Source organism: Carica papaya, chromosome 2 (assembly GCF_054855325.1).
Source record: "Carica papaya isolate Zhongbai chromosome 2, ASM5485532v1, whole genome shotgun sequence".
Classification (NCBI taxonomy): domain Eukaryota; kingdom Viridiplantae; phylum Streptophyta; class Magnoliopsida; order Brassicales; family Caricaceae; genus Carica; species Carica papaya.
The window spans coordinates 2570568-2591762 of record NC_142310.1 but is presented as its reverse complement, the minus strand read 5'-3'; the positions used below and the strand labels follow the sequence as shown (position 1 = coordinate 2591762).

Sequence of the window (21195 nt, the reverse complement as noted above, 5' to 3'; positions counted from 1 at the left end):
CAATTTTGTGGGAGTTTCGTGTTTCCTTTTTTTCTTGGAAAGCCAGCAAGGATTGGATTCTGACTATTATAATTTGAGGAAAATGGGTAAGATTTTGGTTAACACTTGTTTTTTGTATAAGAGGGCAGAGGAGACTTGCAATCATGTTTTGCTTTGGTGTCTGGTCGTGTCCAAGCTTCAGACCATGGTTTAGGGGTTTTTTGGCATAAATTAGGTGATGGCAGGATCGTGTGAGATCAAATTTGGGCATGAAAGTGTTAGGGGTAGGAGGAAGCATTTGGATTTAATTCGGCTTACAATTTTTTGGATTGTGTGGAAGGAAACGAATATGAGGGATTTTGGGAGAGCAGATGATGTGGATGGTTTTAACGTACTTAAGAATAGATGGTTCTAAACCCTTAATTTTTTGTTAATGAGTCATTCTCCTTATTTGATGGGGGAGTTAAAGTGACCTTATTAATAATTTGATTGAAATGTAAATTTCTTGTACATGGGTTTGGCACCTCCTTGATGCCACTATTAATATTATACTACACACTTGATATTTCAAAAAAAGAATATTTTGTGGGGGCTTCTGATGGTACTGGGCAATGATGTTTCAGTAGGAGGCTGGTCAGAGGCCCCTGCTCCAATTTGCATGGTGGTGGCGGCTCAATGGTGAAAGAAATTGAAGGATGAAGTAGTAGTGGCAGCCAAGTTTGTTTCCATATTAAGTGTCCCTTTTTTTGAAATAGAAAGTTTGTGTTATGGTCCCTGCTTATGGATCTTGTTGTGGGAGGATGAACTCAAAAATTATTAGGTATTAAAGGGTGTCATTATGTTCTTGTTCCTTTACCTGTTTTGATCTAAATGTATGGACTTGTTAAGATAGAACTCCTCGATCTCTGAGTAAGACAAGTGATAAAAATTTTTTCATACCTCTCTGTTCAGAGACGAAAGTTCTGTATTTATCACATGAAGGAGAAAGTTGTTAGTTTCTGGAAGTTTTCTTCCTATCCATGATTTAGTAACTACCTTTGTCTTAATCTAAACTTATTCTTACCTAAGACTTACATAATACTATTAATACAACAGACATAGTCTATAAAAAAATAATTAAACATGTAAATAATTGATTATTTTCGGAATTCCTAAATTTAAATTCATTATTTCGAGAATTATAAGTCCTCTGCTCTTTCTTATTCCACTGTTATGGGATATAACATTTTGGCAACAATATGGGGGTAGGTTTTTAGCTCTACTACCATTTGATGTAGAACAACTAACAGTAGAACCAAAATTATCCTACGATCAAGAAATGTAGAAAAATATGGGAAAGAGAACAAAAGAATAGATAAATCGGACAAATGCAGATAAAGGGGAAGACTTTAAATGGAGAAAAGAACAACATTAGACAGGTGAAGAAGAAAGAATGAAAAAATCTAGGTAGAATAGTGAAATAATTTCAAAAAAAAAATAACCGAGTCCAAAAGTAATACGAATTGTTAATTAGAAGGCTTCATATAGGTTCAAACCTTTAACTAAAAAGGAAACCAACTAATATGAAAACAAATCTAAATTTTCTAAAAGTCTTTAAGTTTTTAAATAAACTCAAACATTAAAAAAAGTATCACTTCCTAAATAGAAGAAATAAGATATCTTAAAAAAAGTCCTAAAATCATCCTTCTTATTTAGGCTTAGATGGTTTTGCATCAGTAAACTGATACATTTTTACCTGGACTAATAATTACTAGGATCTATGTTAATAAACTTTTTCCAATTTTATACACCCATATAACAGCTACATTGCTTAGCACCAGCTTGATCTGCTTACGGCAAATTTTGACTGGTATCATGGTTCAAAATCACCTTGGTTAATGTTGGATTAAAATTTTGAGATAAGATGAGATAGCCCAGGAAGGGCTTGAACTGTATTGGGATGGGATTTAGAGTCAAGAAAGAAGGTTCATTTTCATTTGTTTTGTAGAGATATTCCAGAATAGAAAGACCATGATTATCTAAGATCTGTAAATGTTAAAGGGAAGAAGTGAGGAACAGTAGATTCTGAGATTTCGCCAAAAAGCATTGATTCTGGTACTATGATTCTGACCTGATGCAATTTGTAGGGAGAAAAGATAGAAGATGATGTCTTTCTGAAATTGAGAGATAGGAATGATAGAGAAGAAAACAATATAGAGTGGACAATGAATTGGTGGAAGGTTGAATATATTCTGAAAGATGGATAACTTAAACCTTTATGTCTCTGAAGTCGAAACTACTTGTACTTCTTTGGTAAGAGTTCAAGATGAAGAGCTAGACTACCTGGGAATCCATCTCAATGCTACTAAGGTTAGTCTTAAAAACTCTGAACATCATTTATATCTTTTTGAATCCTATAGTAAATTTTGGACCCTGTAGTGCATTAATTTTCCTTTTAGAAATTGTAACTAGTTAGTTTAAATTTTAACATTTGTTCAGTAGAGATAATTGATATTAATTGTTTAGGTAATAAAATTTTGAATTCTTGCTATTGAAATCCTGTTACTTTTTGGTACTTAATAATACTATTAACTCTCTCTATCTTGCAGTTCTAGTTTTTTTTTTGGAGAAATTTGTAATAAATCGCTGCATTTTTGTGGATGTTCGTGTTGTTGGAAAAAAAAATTCGTGGATATATGTAACTAAACTTACCTCAATACGTATAGTAAATGCTCCCAACCCATATCTTGAATGTAGTGAGTTTGTTCAACTAATAGCTTTGGTGGGTTATTTTGATGCTCAAGAAATTGGAATCTGTATAGTTCCTCTCTAGATTTTGATTGACTGCCTTGAGAACAGTCTATTTCATGTTCTTAAGCAGGGATTTCCTGATCTGATAAATACTCTGCAATTCCTATCAATTTTATGCTCTACTGCGATGGGTCATCTGATGTTTCGGATGTGGTTGAGAATGTAAATGGTTTTGATATTCTTAAAAATATATGATTACAAACTCTTAGTTTTTTTTGTTACGGGTCATCCTCTTTGTTTTATGGAAGATTTATCGGAACTTATTGATATTTTAATTGATTTGTAAATTTTTGTATACGGGTGACGTTCACTTATTGCCTATATTTAATAAAATTTACACTTTATATAAAAGAAATTAATTGGAATATATATAATTTCCAACTTGTCTCAGTAAATAATATATATTCGATTTAAGAAGATTATATGTATAATATATACATATAAGCAAATTTACTTTAAATTGTTGAAAAAAATTACTGATAAATGTCTATAAAACATAATTTTTACTGTTGGGGGAAATAATATTTTTAATAAATATTTTTTGAGAATATTTCTAACAAATATATTTATATATTAAAATAAACAATTGAAAACATAATTAATTCATCAACATAATCACCAGTGAGTTGCACTCTGACTAGAGAAATAAGAAATATATAGTTTAAAAAAATTAAATCAAATTTTTAATTTTATGTAATTATTTTCATTAATAAAATTTATTAAACACTTTTTTTTGTATAAAAAATTAAATTATTAATTGTATGGAATCGAAAATTTTATATTTTTAATAAAATTAAAATTTATAGTCTTTAAATAAAATAAAATAATTTTAATTATTAAGTGGCTGTAATATTGATAAAAAATATATTTTTTAATAAAAATAAAATAAATATTCGATTGAAAAAAAAATGAAACTAAATAATTAAAAATACTGCCTTGAGGAATTCGGCCGGCAAAACATTTGGTCAAATATCTTCAATTCTTCCCCGACTGACCTCTGGTCGACGCCGGGAATAGTTCTGTGCATACTGCACACAGGCTTGCTCTCATGGCGGGAACCATTCACTCTCTAGTTCTCTCACCTCGGCACGCCAAGACGTCACCGTTTTGTTTCCCGACTCCCCGTTTCCTGGCAAGCTCTTCACTCCTCGTGAGTCGCTCTGTTTCGTTCAATTGCAATCGCTTGATTTCAAGACCAACAAGAGCCTGTCAACAGCCAGATAAGGTCCAGCCAATTAGCTTCTTACGTTCGCATTTTCTGTTTATTTAGAAAATTAGGAGGGGAATTGAAAATTTAAATTTATCCAGATGTTACTTGAATGTTGGTAGCCGAAGAATGTAATTTCCTAGTCTTATGTAGCTTAATTTTCGTGGAAATGGAAGTTCCCTATGTCGTGTTAAAAGAATTTTGGTTGCGCTGCAGGTAGGTGGAAACGGAGGTCAAGCTGATATCACTTCAGGTCCTGCGAAGGGATTGACAAAACAATTTTTGGATTTCGCCTCGAATAATTTTCTTCCTTTCGGTATGGTATTTTTATGCTTTCTACTTCTGTTGCTTATTGAAGCTATAAACTTAAACTTTAATTTGCACGTACATATCTAATTTATAGTTGCTATTTTGCCAGAATGTTTAATTGACGACAAGAGCATTCTCTCTCTAAGATTATTCAAACCATTATGGATACATGTTTTTAGATATAAGATTCACAATTCCCATATCGCTATTCTCTTCTGCAGGACAACAAACATCTCACTGAACCAAATGAGCTGTTGAAGAATACCCGCTCCAGATCTTATTTTAATTCCTTTAATAGTTAGAATATTTTTATAAATAAAGAGCTAAAAATTCTTATACATGTGTATGGAATGTCAATGCTACTTGTAAGGGTGTAAATGAATTGGTTTGTTTTCGTTTACACCCTATAACTGAACCTTGAATTTGTTTTCTAATGCAATTTTGAGAATTTTGTTCCAATAGGCAATACTGACTTATATTCATAACAATGTATCTTAAAACTACATTTCTTATAAAATAAATACTTATCGTAAAACAATATTGACAATATTGACTTGTACAATTTTGCAAAACAAAAGAAAGTTATGTATATATCTAATATTCACAAAATAAATGACTTTGCAACATAAATTAGTTATTAAGAAGTATGAAATCCAACTCATTTTCACTTTTTAGCTTGATCATATATATTATTTTCTAATTATTGTACAGAAAATTCGGATTTTTTGGACTGGTTTGGTTTAAAAATTTTCCAGAGTAAACTTAAACCAAATTAAAAATTTTGGTTTTAGTTTCCAATCCAAACTAAAATTTGTAGGGTCAAAAACCAAACCAAACTAAGCTATTTGGCGGTTTTGTTTTGTTTTGTTTTTTAATTTTCACTAAACAATTGATACCCCTAATTATTATGAATGTAAGGTAGTGCTGTATAGTGGAAATTATAGAATAATATATAAAAAAGATCGGCTTAATCAAACTAAACCAAACTGAATTATTTGGTCCAGTCTGGTTTTTATGCTAAAATAGTTTGGTTTGCTTTGATTTTTTGAGAAATCAAATTTAGTGTTATCTTTTGGTTATAGGTGTAAACCAAACCACACTAATGCATTTACACCCATATACATTTTTTTTGAGGGATTTACATCCATATACTTGACTGTAGCCCTTGGCTACCAATTTAACCTTGAGATGATCATAGGATCTATTTGGATGAACTTTTGTAATGAAAACCCAGCAAACTGAACAATAAAGTTTCTGGTTGGCAGATGAATCAAGTAAAAATTATCAATTATTTGGCAATTAAAAAGTATCATACTTCTCATTGTCTCCCATAAGTTGTTCCTGAATGAGTTATTTCATTTTTTTTCTTTTGTTTGCTTAATTAAGATAATGAAATTGCCTGCATTGGGTGATTATTAGAGTTCTGTTGAAAGCACGGTGTTAGCTTCATTGAGATCATGAAATTACACATCTTAGGCAATCATTATCATTCTGTTGAAAGTCTGATGTTGTTTGCAGCTCTTGTCAGTGGAGTGGCAATTGGATTTGCAAATCCAAGTCTTGGCTGTCTTGCTGATAGATATTCTCTGTCAAAATTTAGCACAGTAGGAATATTTATCATCTCAGGTAATTGGGTTAGATTTTAGCAAATTTCCATGCTATTATGTTCTCTAATGCCTATTTAATCTCCTTTTACATGTGGTGTAGGTTTGACTCTGCGTAGTGAAGCAATTGGTGCTGCTGTAGAAGCTTGGTCTGTAGGAATGTTTGGGCTAGTATGGTCTTGAATTCCCTTCTGTGCCATTATTCATTTTGTAGGTTTATTTCCCACAGTTTTGTTTCCCATTCTTTCCTCTTTTTCTTTTTTTTTTTTACCTTTTTCTTATTGCTTATGTTTCTGTTTCCTCAGGTCATATTCTCAAGTTTTGGGAATTTGTGTATATCATCTTCAATAGCATTTAGTCAACATTAGCATTTATGTTATTAAATTGTTTCCCCTCTTTTTGATCCAGTGCTCCATTCTCTTATTTACACCATATTTCTCAAGGCTAATTTTGCAAGTTCAGCTCCAACCTCAAGAATTCGTAACAGGTTTGCTTACTAAACTTCTTCTTTTGCTTGTTTCTGTCCCTTGAGGAAGCAACATTTCCGTAGACTTCTTAGTTGGTTCTCTCTTCTTCTGTTGTTTTCACCTTATTATGTGACTGTTGCACGAGCACTTTCACAACTTTGATCGATGGTCAAGTATGAAAGTCAACTCATTGAATGATCCTGAGGTTTGTGATTCACAAAATATTAGATATAACTTCTTGATCAATGGATCCCTTTAGGCATTAACCTGACCTAATCATATTTCACCGTCTGGTCATTGGATCAAATGAAACTCTAGCAACAAAGTCTTTGATGGCTGATGAGTGGTGTGATAGTGTTGATTGTTGAATAGTGGGTTTGAAAGAAATGGACAAAGTCGAAGAGTCAGCAGATGGTTTCATTCTTGTTTTTTGTAACCGATTCCATTCCACTACTCTAAGCTTTCCTTGAATCCTAGAAGCAAGAACTTACAGCACTTCCGAGAACAGAAGCTCCATAGGTTTAATCAAGAAAGTATCAAGAGTCTTTTTCCTGTTTAGAATCAAGAAAATATCAAGAGTTTCTTTCCTGTGCTTGCTTTTTGCTGGAAAAAAATTGTTGAATTCTATCAGCAAAACAGAATGGAGGATTTTGAATCTTTTGTTAACTAGGTGACACCCATATTTGAATTGGGGAAGAAGGATTGTAGAGCGAGAGCTAGGTGAACTCCATATGGTCTTTGACCATGAACTTGAGCAACAATTTCCAGCGTGTCGCTACTTTCAATGGTGAACAGTGATGGTAGTTTTAACTCGGCTGATGGTAATGGGGAATTTTTCTCTCTCTTCCATCTACCACCAAAACTTTTCCTCAATATAACCTTGTCCATAAAGCCTCTATTAAACCTATCATACTTTTCCATAAAGTCCCTGTTACACCAATCGTAACCTTCTCAAAATCTACTTTAAAGATCAACACCTTATCTGTTGATCTCTTAACTTGCTCTACTACTTTATTAGCAGCGTGAGAAGTGTCAACGGTTTTCCTACTACCCACAAAAGAACTTTGAATGATAGAAAGGTGTCATTCAACACCCGACCCAATTTCAAAGAAAGTACTTCAGGAGTAATCTTGTAAACACTAGTTACCAAACGAAAAAGCAGCAGTCTATGACTTTTATATGGTGTTGCTTTAAGGCGCAATAACATCATGTTATTCAGCATGGTGGCAAATTAGATTAAAGACGAGTCAATTGCATTGAACCTGGAAGAAAAAATCATGTTGCTTATGAGAACCAGGAGATAGAATTGAGTTTGCCACTCAATTTCTGTTACAGCATTCCTATCCAAGGAAGAGATTTAACAGTTCTGTGCAAGCTCTTTTCCAACATTTCACTTTTCTCTGCAGTTCAACACGCTGTTTGGATCATTGGTGTGTGAGCCATGCATTCATTACAGTGGTTTTCTATGGTGACTTGACATTCCCTTGGTCAGAATATCATTGTCTTCTACATCTATTTCTTTTTCTGGTTAGCTGATTTTGGGTAATATGTAGTGATGTCTTCAATTGCTTCTCTTTGTGGTAGCAATCTCACTGTTCTTGATGCAGGAGGATGCTGATGTGATGAAGATGAAGAAAATTAAATTGTTAAACTTTGACTTAAATTGTTTGTTATGTTTATGGAAAACTTGTACATGAATATTTATGAGTAATCCATGCCTGAAAAAATAAACCAATGAGAAAACACTAAACTACTTAGAAAATGCTAAGCTCCAAGGAGAACTAATAATTGGAAAATAAGTGTGAAGCAAAAGACTATAATATGGATCAATATAACATAGGAAAAATATTATCCTGATATGCTAATATCCTAACAGCTTTAACAGAGTTGAAAGCATTATTCACTGAGATTCATATAGTATTTCATCTTGCTTAATTGGAAGCTTTTCATGATCATTCTGTTATTTGCAGGGCTTGCTATATTTAGTTGTATGCCAACTACTTTATCAAGTGGGATAGCGCTTACTCAAGTATGCTGATACTTTGTATTTTTTAAAATTATTTTTCTATATATAGATCTACTAATGGATAAAGGTATAGAGGAGGTTGTCAACCCTCATTCATTCTATACAAAGCTATTTGCGTCACTTATATTTCTTAATATGTTTTATTCTTACTCTTAATATAGTGTTTTATATTCATCAAATGCAGCTTGCTGGTGGGAATTCTGCACTTGCTCTTGCTATGACAGTCATATCTAATTTGTTAGGAATTCTAATAGTAAGTGGCAACATACTGTTGGCATTCTAGATTTTGGCCTTCAAAGTACATGGTGATTAGAAATGCCAAAAAGTTTTTGCATACTGACTGCAAAAGTGAGGAAGTATTGACCAGCAAAAGCTGGGTATCATTCTAAACTTGGCTTTCCGACTTTATTCTCTCTCTCTCTCTCTGTCTCTCTCTCTCTCTCTTCCCTTCATGGCTGCCTAACATTCCTCTTCTTCTCCCTCTAAAATCTTTATCTTTATCCCTTTTTTCCTCTTTCTCTTTATACTTCTGTTCTCTTCCCATATTATCTTTTATTTCTTTATATTGTAGAATAATTGTTGTCATGCCATCGGTTGTCCTATGTCAACTAGGCTCTTTAACCGATTTTTTTCCTCCTTTGGTTCTATGAGATAGAATAACTTTCGAGCTTCTCTTTGGGCTAATGTTCATGTGTGTGTTTTAGGGATGCTCTTCATCTACTTTGCAAAAAGACCGGGCGTGGTTATCTACTAATTTTTTTGTTTTTAGTTTCTCTTTCCTTGTCCTTTCCTGTTCTTTAATTATGAGGACCTCTTATCCTCAATTGCTGTACTTTTCTTTTTTCTCTCCTTGATAGTTTTTCTTCTTTCACAAAGAAAATAGTGAGAATAATCTTTATCATCTTCCTTTATAGCCTCTTTCAGCTTTTTCAAGAAATATATATATATATGTAAAATTGTGCCTGTGTGTGCACACTTCTTTCCTTTTTCTTCTCAAAAAATTAGATACATATACGTATAGTACATCTGGTTGAGAGTGAATCCATTTATACTGCTGCTGGAATGATGACTTACAGTGCTGATAATGTTATAAACAGGACAATTGAATTTGATTTTCTTATTGATTTGAGAAAGGCGAAAATCGGTTTGATCATTTACTGATATATTATGTGTCTGTCTATACACACACACTTATACCACTAGCTTTCTAAATTGAACTTTTTCAGGATTAAGATATAGTAACCTGGAATAAGATACTTAAAAATATTTGATAAATTTAATGGTGTATATTATCTGTATTTATGGACAGCTATATCCAACTATTCGTTAAAAATAATATCCAACTATACACAAAAATTATGGTGGTATAAGACTTGTTTCCCCCCTGTGTCTTCCTTCCCAACTTTTAGTAGGAAAGGCTGCTTGGCAGCTTACTAGTATCCTTTTTCCTGGATGATATTGCACTAATATACTTCACAATGTGTAGGCGACATTTTAGTTGAGCCAGAATTAGTGAATTTGAACATGTGACTGGCAAATGGTTTTCTAACAGTTGCATTTTTGTCATCCTTGCAAAAGGCATTTATGCTCCCAAGTCTCATTTATGTGACGAAATTTTTATATTTTGGATTAGTATCTTACTACTCTGCATATATTTTAAAAAAAATCTTACTGTTCTGCATGATGAGATGGTCTTATTGAAATCTCTCTCCTCTTTCTCGTAGGCCCTCAATCTCTTAGCTGTATTCACATGTATCTAATAATCTTTTGCAATTCAAGTAACTGAATGAAACTTTTGTTTTGATTAGTATAAAGGTCTGTAAGATTTAAATGATTTCAGGTTCCATTTTCTATTGCGAAGTTCATAGCTGATGGAGTCGGTGTCTCTGTTCCAACTAAGCAATTGTTCAGAAGTCTTATCCTCACACTTTTAATCCCTCTAGTTGTGGGAAAGGTAATACTCTTTTATCTTCTTATATTTATTTTATTTCTTTACATGGTTAAGCATTTGTTGTCTCAAAAGGGCCCAAGAATAAGTTTGCAAGAGCTTTTGTAGAAAAGGAAATAGTTATACAGGATAACTAGAAAAAGAAGTGGAAATTAGAGGAAAAGAAAAATGAGTTATCAAAAGAATGCCAAAAAAAAGGACAGAAAATGGATAAGAAGCAAATCATAGTAAAGTCTATCTCTCTAAAAGGAAAGGAGTTGTCCAAATACTGCCAAGAAAGAGGTGGGCAGAAAATGGAGAAGAAGCAAACTGTAGTGAAATCCGTCTTCTAAAGAGAGAGTTTGAGAGTAGTTATATTGGGTGATACTGATCTTATCGTCAAAGCTCTTGGTGATTGAGAGGAGACCTTTAATGTGGGTTCAGAAGGAAGGGAGGCTAACATCTTTTTCATTTTCCAAGAATGATAGAGGTCCATGATCTGGTGAACAACTGTCGTCTAGGGCCACAACTGTGGATTATTAGTAATGCAGTGGATTTTGTTGGGAAGTGTATTTGTATAATAAGTATGGTAAAAAGTATATTAGTAATGTACTCCTCTCATATAATTAATAGTCTTTCTTTATATTGTTTATAAAATCTGTATATATAGGGCCTTATTATTCAATAAAATTCATATTTCATTCACATGGTATCAGAGGTTTAAGTTAAAAAATCATAAACTCTTTTACATATCATATTCGGTTTTCATTGTCGAAATAAGAAAAGCCCTAAAGAGATGATACCGGCCTTCATAACTAGCCACCTTAGCCTAGTTGCCGGCCACTGCAGCTGGCGGCCACCAGCAGCCAAAACCAGCTTTCATTCCTGGCAGCAACAGATGTGGCTGTACTATGCTGTCAAAAGATGCGACTGTCTTGGTTGTGGTGGGAGATACAGCGGCTCCCAGATAGATGCAAATAGGCGTGGCAGAAGAGAGTGGTGGCCGAGTTGCACATCTAGGCGAACTGTGCGACTAAGAGTGACCGTGATTTGGCTGTCCATGTATGGGCAAACTGCATGACTGAGGACGATCATGGCTAGGGTGTGATTGAGGAGCTGGATCTGATGATGAAGGCTGGTCTTGGTGGAGATGGCTGGCTACGATGTTGGCTTGTGGTGGAGATGGCTGGTTTGTGTTGCTGAGGGGTAGGGTTGTGATGGCCAGTAATGAAGGCTGGTCCCTTTTACGGTTTCTTATTTCGGCAATAAAGATCGAATATGGTTTGTAAAAGAGTATAAGATTTATTAACTTAGAGCTCTGATACCACATTAAGAGTGATTTTTTATGTATATTTTATTAAACATAACAATCTTATATATACAAATTATCTAAAATGCAAAAAAAATAGATAATTGATTGCAATCGATAACATAGGATGTATTTTATCCTTATATCCCTCAACTTAAATTGCCTTTTCTTTAATATGAATAACATAGCATGTGGCACTCATACATTTTTATAATACATCTTGTGTGCCTGAATGTGCATGCGCATGTGGACATGGCTTGTTACTTTTTTTCCTTATCAACTTCTAGTGGGGACAACATATCTTTCAATAGTAACAATATATCATGCTAGTTCTTGCATGTAAACCTAATCCTTTGGATGATTGTTTACCATTTTTTATCCGATATCTTTGTTGCCTTTTTGTTGTTTTAATGGTGATCAATGCTTCATAATCTACAGGTCTTACGAGAATCCTCCAAAGGTGTGTCCGTTATTCTCTTATCCCTTGAATAGTGAGTAAAAATAACGGAATAACGCCTTGTTTCCTTCTCATAGAGCTAATAATGGAAGTTTTCCTACTGATTCATTGGGTGTTTACTTGCAAATCTATGTTTGAGTTTCTTACTGCGTTGCCCTATTATTCAAGAATGGTTTTACTGTATTCCTTCTGGAAGGTGAAAAGGTCATTATATGGGGATAGTTTTCCTGGACCACTATTTAAAAAAAAAAAAAGGTTTTTCTGGACCACAGTCTCAAACAGGAATATCATCAATGACATGCTCTAGGCTTCGAGACCTCATAAACCTTTATTCCCTGCATTTATTTGATGTGCTTTTGGAGCTTAGAGGGTAATAATCATCTTTTCGTTCTCTGTGATGCGGTGTGGAGTGTTTGCTCTAAATTATTTTTCGCATTTGGAATTTTTTTAGTGTGTCCCTTAAATATTTTCATATTTTTTTCTTTACGTGGTTGTAAAATAATTAAGTTTGATGAGTAGTTTTTCAAAAAGTTTAAGCTAACAGGAAATAATACAATATATCGTTCATACTCTAAAATACTACATCATGCTAAAGCTTGTTGGAAAGCAGATCATATATTGATCTACTATACCTTGTATGTAATTTAACCAAAAGAAATGGAGTTGTAATTAGGATTTGATCTTAAGACCTATAACTTTGCTACTATGTGAGATAATTAGGTAGGTGACAAATTATCTAAAAGCTTAAAGTTAAAAAAAAATGTCTAATTTATTATTTATACTCTAACAGTAACTTTGAGAGTGCAAGGAGTGTAAGTTTTGTTGGGTTATGGGTCTTATGGTTAGAACAAAATGTTAGGATATTAGGAATTTCAGCTGCTGCACATGCTTAGGGATAAAGTGGTGTTCTTTGCTTCTCTCTCGATGAAGATTAATGGTTTGTTTGAGAGCACCTTTACTTATATGGCAAGGTGATTTAGTTGCTATCTTGTTCGGTCTTTCTTTTGTTTCCTTGTACTTTCCTATTTTGGTTGGGTGGTATTTTATTTATTCAATGTTTATTGTGTAATAGATTTCTCTATTTGTAATAATAGCTCTTCTTTTATCAAAAAATAATAGTAGTAGTAGTTAGAGGTCTGTTGCATTTACTTGGTACCGTCAGATGACTTCATGAATTAATTATAGATTCACTTTACAATACAGGCTTGGCGGACTCTGTTGATAAAAACTCTAAGCTTTTCTCAAAGATCAGTGCGTTGTTCCTCAGTTTAGTAAGATCAGAATCTTGCCTTTTTCCCTTGAAACTTTTACCTCTTAGAAGTTTTTATTTGGGAATATTCTTATCCCAGCTTAAGCAATGATGATCTATGTTCTTTCTTTTATTGGAGAACTACCATGAAAATACATCAGTATGTCATCATCCAAATTCAGATTTTTGGTTTAGAGTTTGAAGACATTGATTGTATCCTAAGTCCATTTGATTCTGGGTTTTATCATGTTCTACAGTAGCAAATATGTCTGGTTTAAAGGCTTCTGCCAAAAAAAAAAAACAGACTGGCTGGAACAACTTCATGCCTTGTGCATATGTATCATTCTTGCCGAAGATGTTTAAATCTTATTTAAGTGAATGGTCTTTCAATCTGTCAGTGTATTGTCTTTCAACTTGCTATTTAATAATGGTTTATTCCATTTTCTATCATTTTCAAACAAATATTCTAATTTCTTGCCTCTATCAGATTCAGGCATAATTTTTTTGTTTTGCTACATTGGTATTAGTTTCACAGGAAAACGGATTTCAACTGCCCAAGCAGACGAACTCATTCCTTGATTGTGATTAACAACTTATCATAGGATGATATTTATTTGATCAAGATCTCATAAAACATCATGGTGGATTTGGGTTTCACAATGAGATCTGCAGCATATCTTTACTTCAGCTAGATTTGTTGTGTCATCACCCCGGGGGAAGGAATTATTGGTACTGTTTGAACCATGCATGTCATAGATGCCTTTCATTGTCATCATTGCTATCATAATAACTTTCAAGTTACACTTACTTGGTCCTATAATCGTCTTATTGTTCATTTAAAAAATAATAATTGTCTTGTTTTCATTATTATCATTTTCGGACGACAAAATTTGTTAAAAATGTTACTGTCATCTAATATTATTTGCGATGAAAGAGGAAAGTGTACTAAACAAGCCCCAGATATTTGATATTCTTGACTCTGTTTTCCACATAATTCAAACTAAATTTGCTATACACCCTTTTTGTTTATTCCATGTACATGTGCAAGCTCTTGCAAGATAGGTTCAATGTTTCTCCTAAACTGCTCCAATTTTTAACCAAGTTCCTGAAGAAGCAAATGGTTTTTTTTTTCTATGCTTATATGCTTCTTAGATTTTGGAACTTAAGAGATATTAATGTTCAAATGATATACATAATAACTTTCAAGTTACACTTACTTGGTCCTATAATCATCTTATTTTTCATTTAAAAAATAATAATTGTCTTGTTTTCATTATTATCATTTTTGGACGACAAAATTTGTTAAAAATGTTACTGTCATCTAATATTATTTGCGATGAAAGAGGAAAGTGTACTAAACAAGCCCCAGATATTTGATATTCTTGACTCTGTTTTCCACATAATTCAAACTAAATTTGCTATACACCCTTTTTGTTTATTCCATGTAAATGTGCAAGCTCTTGCAAGATAGGTTCAATGTTTCTCCTAAACTGCTCCAATTTTTAACCAAGTTCCTGAAGAAGCAAATGGTTTTTTTTTTCTATGCTTATATGCTTCTTAGATTTTGGAACTTAAGAGATATTAATGTTCAAATGATATACATAATAACTTTCAAGTTGCACTTACTTGGTCCTATAATCGTCTTATTTTTCATTTAAAAAATAATAATTGTCTTGTTTTCATTATTATCATTTTTGGACGACAAAATTTGTTAAAAATGTTACTGTCATCTAATATTATTTGCGATGAAAGAGGAAAGTGTACTAAACAAGCCCCAGATATTTGATATTCTTGACTCTGTTTTCCACATAATTCAAACTAAATTTGCTATACACCCTTTTTGTTTATTCCATGTACATGTGCAAGCTCTTGCAAGATAGGTTCAATGTTTCTCCTAAACTGCTCCAATTTTTAACCAAGTTCCTGAAGAAGCAAATGGTTTTTCTTTTCTATGCTTATATGCTTCTTAGATTTTGGAACTTAAGATATATTAATATTCAAATGATATACTGGCTTTTCAGGTACCGTGGATACAAGTGAGCAGGTCAAGGTCACTGCTGCTGATGGTTGAGCCTAAGATTTTTCTTGTGGCCATTGGGATGGGAATGTATGTTTTCAACCTGGTTCTTTTGAATTGATTAGTTTGATAGTGTTTTCTACTTTGAGACTTCTTTCGAAAAAAAAGTGTTTTCTGCTGTAAGACCACTTTACTTGTTGTATTAAGCTGTGCAAAATTTGAGATAATCGGCCTTCATTTGGTGCAGCACTGAATAAAGAAATCTGGTAATTTTATCAATATATTCTCAATACAGGAGTACGGATCCTCTATTTCCATGGGTGGGATTTACTGTGTATGTGGAACTAAGATAAACTCATGCCTAATCATACTTGCGAATCACGCTGGTTGCAAAATGGACCAAAAATCTTTAGACCATTTATGTAGAATTTTGACAAAATTGAAATAGCCTCCAATGCAGTACCCCTAACTGACAGGATTCTACAATTATGTTTCAGAATGCTGCATCTGTTCCTATTAGCTTTCAATTCTCTTGCCATTAGAGCCCTTTCAGCTCTTTCTGGAGGTAGTAAATCTGTTTTTGCCAAGGAAGAAAATTTCAGTGCGTTGCTGCTTGTTGCAAGTCAGGTGATGATCATATTACATACTTAACCTTGACTTAATGCAATAGAAGAGAAATTTTCTTTTATTAAGTGCTTCACCATTTTCTATATATTGTCCTGAATATTGTTGTTATTTCGCTGTTGTTCCTGGGTAGAAAACTCTACCTGTTATGGTGGCAGTTGTGGAGCAACTTGGTGGAGCATTAGGTGAATCTGGTTTATTGGTTCTTCCTTGTGTTGCTGCTCATATACTTCAGGTTATTTCTGGACTATCTCCATTTGTTTTCTCATGCTTGAACTCCATTAATATAGTTTTGACAAACAAATTATGCAGATTGTCATGGACTCTTTTCTTGTCAACATTTTTCTTCGGAAGGATCGCTCATCTACAAAGGCCAAATTGGCCTGAAGAGTCCGAATGCTGCTGGGCTTCTTAGATACAGAGGGACAAAACTGCGTTATGGTGCAGGTAAATTAGTGAAAATTTGATTTTGCCTTCTTCAATAGGGTTTTTCAGCCTGTTTTTAGCTACATTTTCCCTTCATGTTGGGCTTATCATTGCATTGTTGTTGAATAATTCAGGTCAAGTTATTCATGAACAAAGTTTATTCATTCAGTGGTAAGTCAGTTGCTAAGTGGAATTACTTGTTCTTTTTAAAAAATGAAAGAAATGCTTAGAGCTGTTCAGAAACCCATCATCTGCCGCAACATCAGTTTTCTTAATATACAGTTTACAAGGGAATTCTTAATATTTACATATGAACTAAAATTATATTTATTATTATTATTATTATTATTAATGCTGCATTTTTCAATAACTTTATTTTCCATCTAATTTCATTAAATGAAAAATTATGTGGGTTTGTTCTTTCTAAAAACTATTGACCAACAAGTTGAAAATGACCTGTTTATTTATTGAACAATTTTTTTTACTTGTTCCAGAAAATTGAAACATGTATGTATCTCTATGTGGACTAAATCCAATACTTGTGATATCAATTCTTTCTCTTTTCCTCTTTTCTTGTTGATCTTGGTTTTGACTTTTGTGCACAAAAGAATAAGACTCTTTTTCTTTTCTTAGTCTCTTAAAAAAAAAAAAGAAAAAATTCAGAGTTAATTCAATATAATCGTAGTCTACAATGACAAAAACGAAACAAAACTCTTCCTAATTTAGGAATTTACTCGTAGTAGAATTCTCGAAAGCTGATTAAAACTTTGAATCTAATTTGATTAGAAGAAATTTAATCAACCCAAAGAAAAAAACAAAAAAAATCTCACATCATAGTTCAATTCTTGTTGATTCACTCAAAAAAAAAATATAATAAAATCCCAAGTTTTGATGGCACCTGAATGGTTAGAGATGATATATATAGGTAGGGTTAGTTCACCCAATTATAATTATAACAAATATGTGCATGCAAATTCACAAAGGTGTCCGCAAAGAACACAATACATTCTTAACTACCATTCTAATACATCTACTCCTCATCATTTTCATGAAGCCATCTCTACCTGGTGGCCCAAAACGTGAAATTGATAGTTTGCCCCACTTAATTTGTCGTTTGAAATTATTACGTTACCAAGAAATATTGTCAATTTAGAAAGAAATCAAGAAAAATAATTTCTTTTCCCCATAAATATACAGCCACATAAATTTTTCTTGCACTCTTAAGTAATTTCTTAGTATATGGTGAGTATTTCTGTAAAGATATAGATTGTATTTTCATATATTTTTATAAAAATATGGATTTGAATGTGTTATATTTCTTAAAGAATTATGTTATTAATTATATATAAATCATGAAATGTAGAAACTTAAAAAGTGAAGTGCATCCCATTTCTCTTTTTTCTTTGAATTTACAAAACCATAGTTTTGTTGTGAGAAAATAATCATAAACTATTAGTGGGTATATATATATATATATATATATATAAGCTGGTGACTTCACCCAAACGTTTTCTGTTTCCAGTGAACTTATAAAACTGACAAAAAAAAAAAAAAAAGAGCTAATAAAATTGACTTGCACCGGTTTGAAAGCTCTCGAAGTTTGTTTGCTTCGGCCACAAATTCAAGTGGGTGTTCTTTTTAATCAAGAAATTCAAATGGGTTTTACTTGTCGTCAAATTTTTCACTTTTCTAAAATATATACGTGTGTTATAGTTATTAGCGAACTGTACAGAGGTCAGTGTAGACAGAATCAAATAAGAACATGTCATGCTGTATAGTTCATGATTCACACCTTTACCATGCAAAGAAATTATCTTCTTTTAAAAAAAAAAAAAGAAATTGAACTAAAAATTTATCCCTAAAAAATAATAATAAATAGATGTCCTTATATATATATATATGTGTGTGTGCGGTTGTAGGCGTAAATATTGATGTAAGGGGTGTAATAAAGATTTATCTTTTTCTGCGTTCTCAATGACAGGGATGGTGGGGAAGGTTGCAGTAATCTTGTTGATTGGAGTTTTGGCATGGTGTTATCAGTCCATCCGTCCTCTGCCACAAAACCTCTGCGGCTCTCCCGGCGGTCCGCCGGTCACGGCGCCCAGAATCAAGCTGAGGGACGGCAGACATTTAGCTTACAAAGAACATGGAGTACCTATAGAATCTGCCAAACACAGAATCATATATATACATGCCTTCTCCTCTTCTAGACATGATGCAGTCGTTATAACACAACTATCTCCTGTACATATACATATATATATATATATATGCTCTTTAAGTTCAATTGGGTTTTCCCTTTTCTTCATTTTTTTTCATATAATATATACATGTTTTCTGGATATTATATGCTATTTTACTTCAATTGTGGCTTCCCTTTTCTTCATTTTTTTTCATATAACATATACACGTTTTCTCTATATTATACGCTCTTCTTCGTCAATTGGGTCTTCCTTTTTCTTCATTTTTTCATATAATATATTCATGTTTTCTGTATGTTATATGCTATTTTAGATCAATTGGGTCTTCCCTTTTCTTCATTTTTTTTCATATAACATATTCATGTTTTCTGTATATTATATGCTATTTTAGTTCAATTGGGTCTTCCCTTTTCTTTCTTTTTTTCATATAATATGTTCATGTTTTCTGTATATTATACACATATTTACATGTATGTGCTTGTTATGTTGCAGGAGGTCATTGAGGAACTAGGACTGTACGTTTTGGCAATTGACAAACCAGGGTATGGAGAAAGTGATCCTGACCCAAATAGAACCACGAAAAGCTTAGCTTTAGATGTGGAAGAAGTTGCAGATAAGTTGGGTCTTGGACCCAGATTCTATGTGGCTGGACACTCTATGGGAGGCCAAGCTATTTGGGGAATTCTTAAATATATCCCTCACAGGTATATATAATTATATATCTATATGTTGGGATCTTTAATTTATTAGTTGTTCAAAAGTTAATTAAAAAGTAGTAATATTCAGGCTAGCAGGAGCCACATTGCTTTGCCCTGTTGTGAATTACTGGTGGCCTGGATTTCCTGCAAATTTATCGAAAGCAGCTTACTACCAGCAGCTGCCACAGGATCAATGGGCGCTGAGAGTTGCTCACTATGCTCCATGGCTTCTCTACTGGTGGAATACCCAGAAATTATTCCCTGCATCCGCTGTTATTGCTCGTAGGCTGGAGATCTTTTCCCCACAGGATAAGCAAATTCTGCTAAAAATTGCTAGGAGACAAGATCTAATGGTAGATATCTCTTTACTTCTGTTTCATTTTCTCATTTTTATGTCCTTGTATGAAGTTCAAAAAGTTCGATAATGTTGCATAGTTAACCAGACAATCTCTGGATAAATTTTTTTTTAAGTAAAAATTTTTATACATCTTAATCATTAGGTGGTACATGTCCACTAATAATAACATAATTTTTTATAAAAAAAAAATGACACAATAAACCTCATAACATGTACATACATGAGACAGGATCCAACCGGTATCATAATTTCATAAAGAGAAATAGAAGTTCGAACTATTTAACAAATAGATAGTTAATTTATGGTAGAAATATTCACTAGATGGAAATGCTATTGACATATTATACAATTGATTATGCTATGTGTTGCAGTCAATGGCAATGCAGCAAGGGATACACGAATCTTTAAATCGGGAGATGATAGTTGGATTCGGGAGTTGGGAATTTGATCCCATGGATCTGCAGAACCCATTTCCAAACAATGAAGGGTCAGTTCATCTATGGCAAGGAGATGAAGATGGTATTGTGCCAACAATTCTGCAACAATACATTGCTAAAAAACTTCCATGGATTAAATACCATGAATTACCCGGTGCAGGACACATGTTTCCTTATGCAGATGGAATGGCTGAAGCTATTATAAAAACCCTTTTACTTGGAGAGCAGTAGTTTCTTCTTCATGCTTCAACTACTCTGTATTTCCCTTTTCTGGGTCATTTTCACCCATCTTTTACGTCTTGTTTGTTGAGGTTGATTTTGGTACATGTTTGTTTCTATGGAAAAATGAAAAGAAAAAAAAAACCACAACTGGGGAGTAGTGTTTTCTTTTTCTCAAATCATCAGCATATTATTCTTAACAACTTATAATTTATTAAAAAATAAGATAAGAAAACACCATCTTGAAGCACTGCGAAATACAAACATCTTTGTTCTCAAATTCAAAGTCCTGAAAATTGTGTTCTCTCCAAAAGAAGAACTGGGAATTTTTAACAAATGGGTTAAAGAAATGTTCTCTAGATTAGAAGTTTCCATTCTTAAAATTTTCCACTTAGAAAATTGGAGTGCTGGTAAAATCAATTTCAAGAGGGAGTGGTTGGGTAGGTTGTGATTAGAAGTTGGGAGTTGAAATGTGAAAGAGATTTTTATGAAGGGGTAAAGTCATTTCAAAAGGCCAAACCAGAAATAGAATAGAGATGAGTTCTTTCTCATGAACTTTCTTCACATTACTAGTAGAAAATAGTTGATAAAAAAGCTCATTGATAGTGACTAATTTTGAATCTATATTAACTACGAGGTTTACTTATAGGAAAATAACAAATAAAGTTTGTTTGGTATATACATTTAGTACAGATTAGTATATTCATAAAATATAAATTATTAAAAGTATAGTCTGTATACCCTTCAAGAGGTGATAGCTTAACTCTCTTAAATTTTGTAACTATACTAGCATTTTGTCCATTTATCCCAAAGCAAAATAGTACAAGATCATGGTGGATCTGTTGAAGCAAAATACAAGCCTTACCATAACAAATGCAGATACTTTTACTT

The 21195-nt window shown here is 32.9% G+C and overlaps 2 protein-coding genes across 3 annotated transcripts; both read left to right on the top strand.

Annotated features, from left to right (window-relative positions):
- Positions 1–3688: 3688 nt before the first annotated feature.
- On the top strand, positions 3689–18510 carry LOC110807137 (Sodium Bile acid symporter family). 2 transcript variants are annotated; one of them, XM_022032171.2, is made up of 16 exons: positions 3689–3994; positions 4193–4292; positions 5804–5911; positions 5993–6060; positions 6298–6376; positions 8327–8385; positions 8567–8635; positions 10223–10336; positions 12057–12078; positions 13279–13346; positions 15346–15431; positions 15839–15968; positions 16099–16200; positions 16278–16412; positions 16526–16562; positions 18373–18473. In XM_022032171.2, the coding sequence occupies exons 1-14, from the start codon at positions 3818–3820 to the stop codon at positions 16350–16352; spliced, it is 1257 nt and encodes a 418-aa protein (XP_021887863.2). In that variant the 5' UTR covers positions 3689–3817; the 3' UTR covers positions 16353–16412; positions 16526–16562; positions 18373–18473. The 2 variants fall into 2 exon arrangements, with proteins under 2 accessions (XP_021887863.2, XP_088068739.1); XM_088212613.1 differs by lacking the exon at positions 16526–16562 and having other exon boundaries at positions 18373–18510.
- Positions 18375–20483, top strand: LOC110807138 (uncharacterized). The gene is made up of 4 exons (XM_022032173.2): positions 18375–18635; positions 19085–19296; positions 19379–19643; positions 20020–20483. The coding sequence occupies exons 1-4, from the start codon at positions 18375–18377 to the stop codon at positions 20314–20316; spliced, it is 1035 nt and encodes a 344-aa protein (XP_021887865.1). The 3' UTR covers positions 20317–20483.
- The last annotated feature ends 712 nt before the right edge of the window (positions 20484–21195 follow it).

Coding starts and splice junctions, on each gene's coding strand:
- LOC110807137 (XM_088212613.1), top strand. CDS start 3,818: ATGGCGGGAACCATTCACTCTCTAGTTCTCTCACCTCGGCACGCCAAG. Junction 4,293..5,803: donor GAATAATTTTCTTCCTTTCG/GTATGGTATTTT, acceptor TGTTGTTTGCAG/CTCTTGTCAGTGGAGTGGCA. Junction 15,969..16,098: donor TGCTGCTTGTTGCAAGTCAG/GTGATGATCATA, acceptor GTTCCTGGGTAG/AAAACTCTACCTGTTATGGT.
- LOC110807138 (XM_022032173.2), top strand. CDS start 18,375: ATGGTGGGGAAGGTTGCAGTAATCTTGTTGATTGGAGTTTTGGCATGG. Junction 19,297..19,378: donor CTTAAATATATCCCTCACAG/GTATATATAATT, acceptor AGTAATATTCAG/GCTAGCAGGAGCCACATTGC. Junction 19,644..20,019: donor CTAGGAGACAAGATCTAATG/GTAGATATCTCT, acceptor TATGTGTTGCAG/TCAATGGCAATGCAGCAAGG.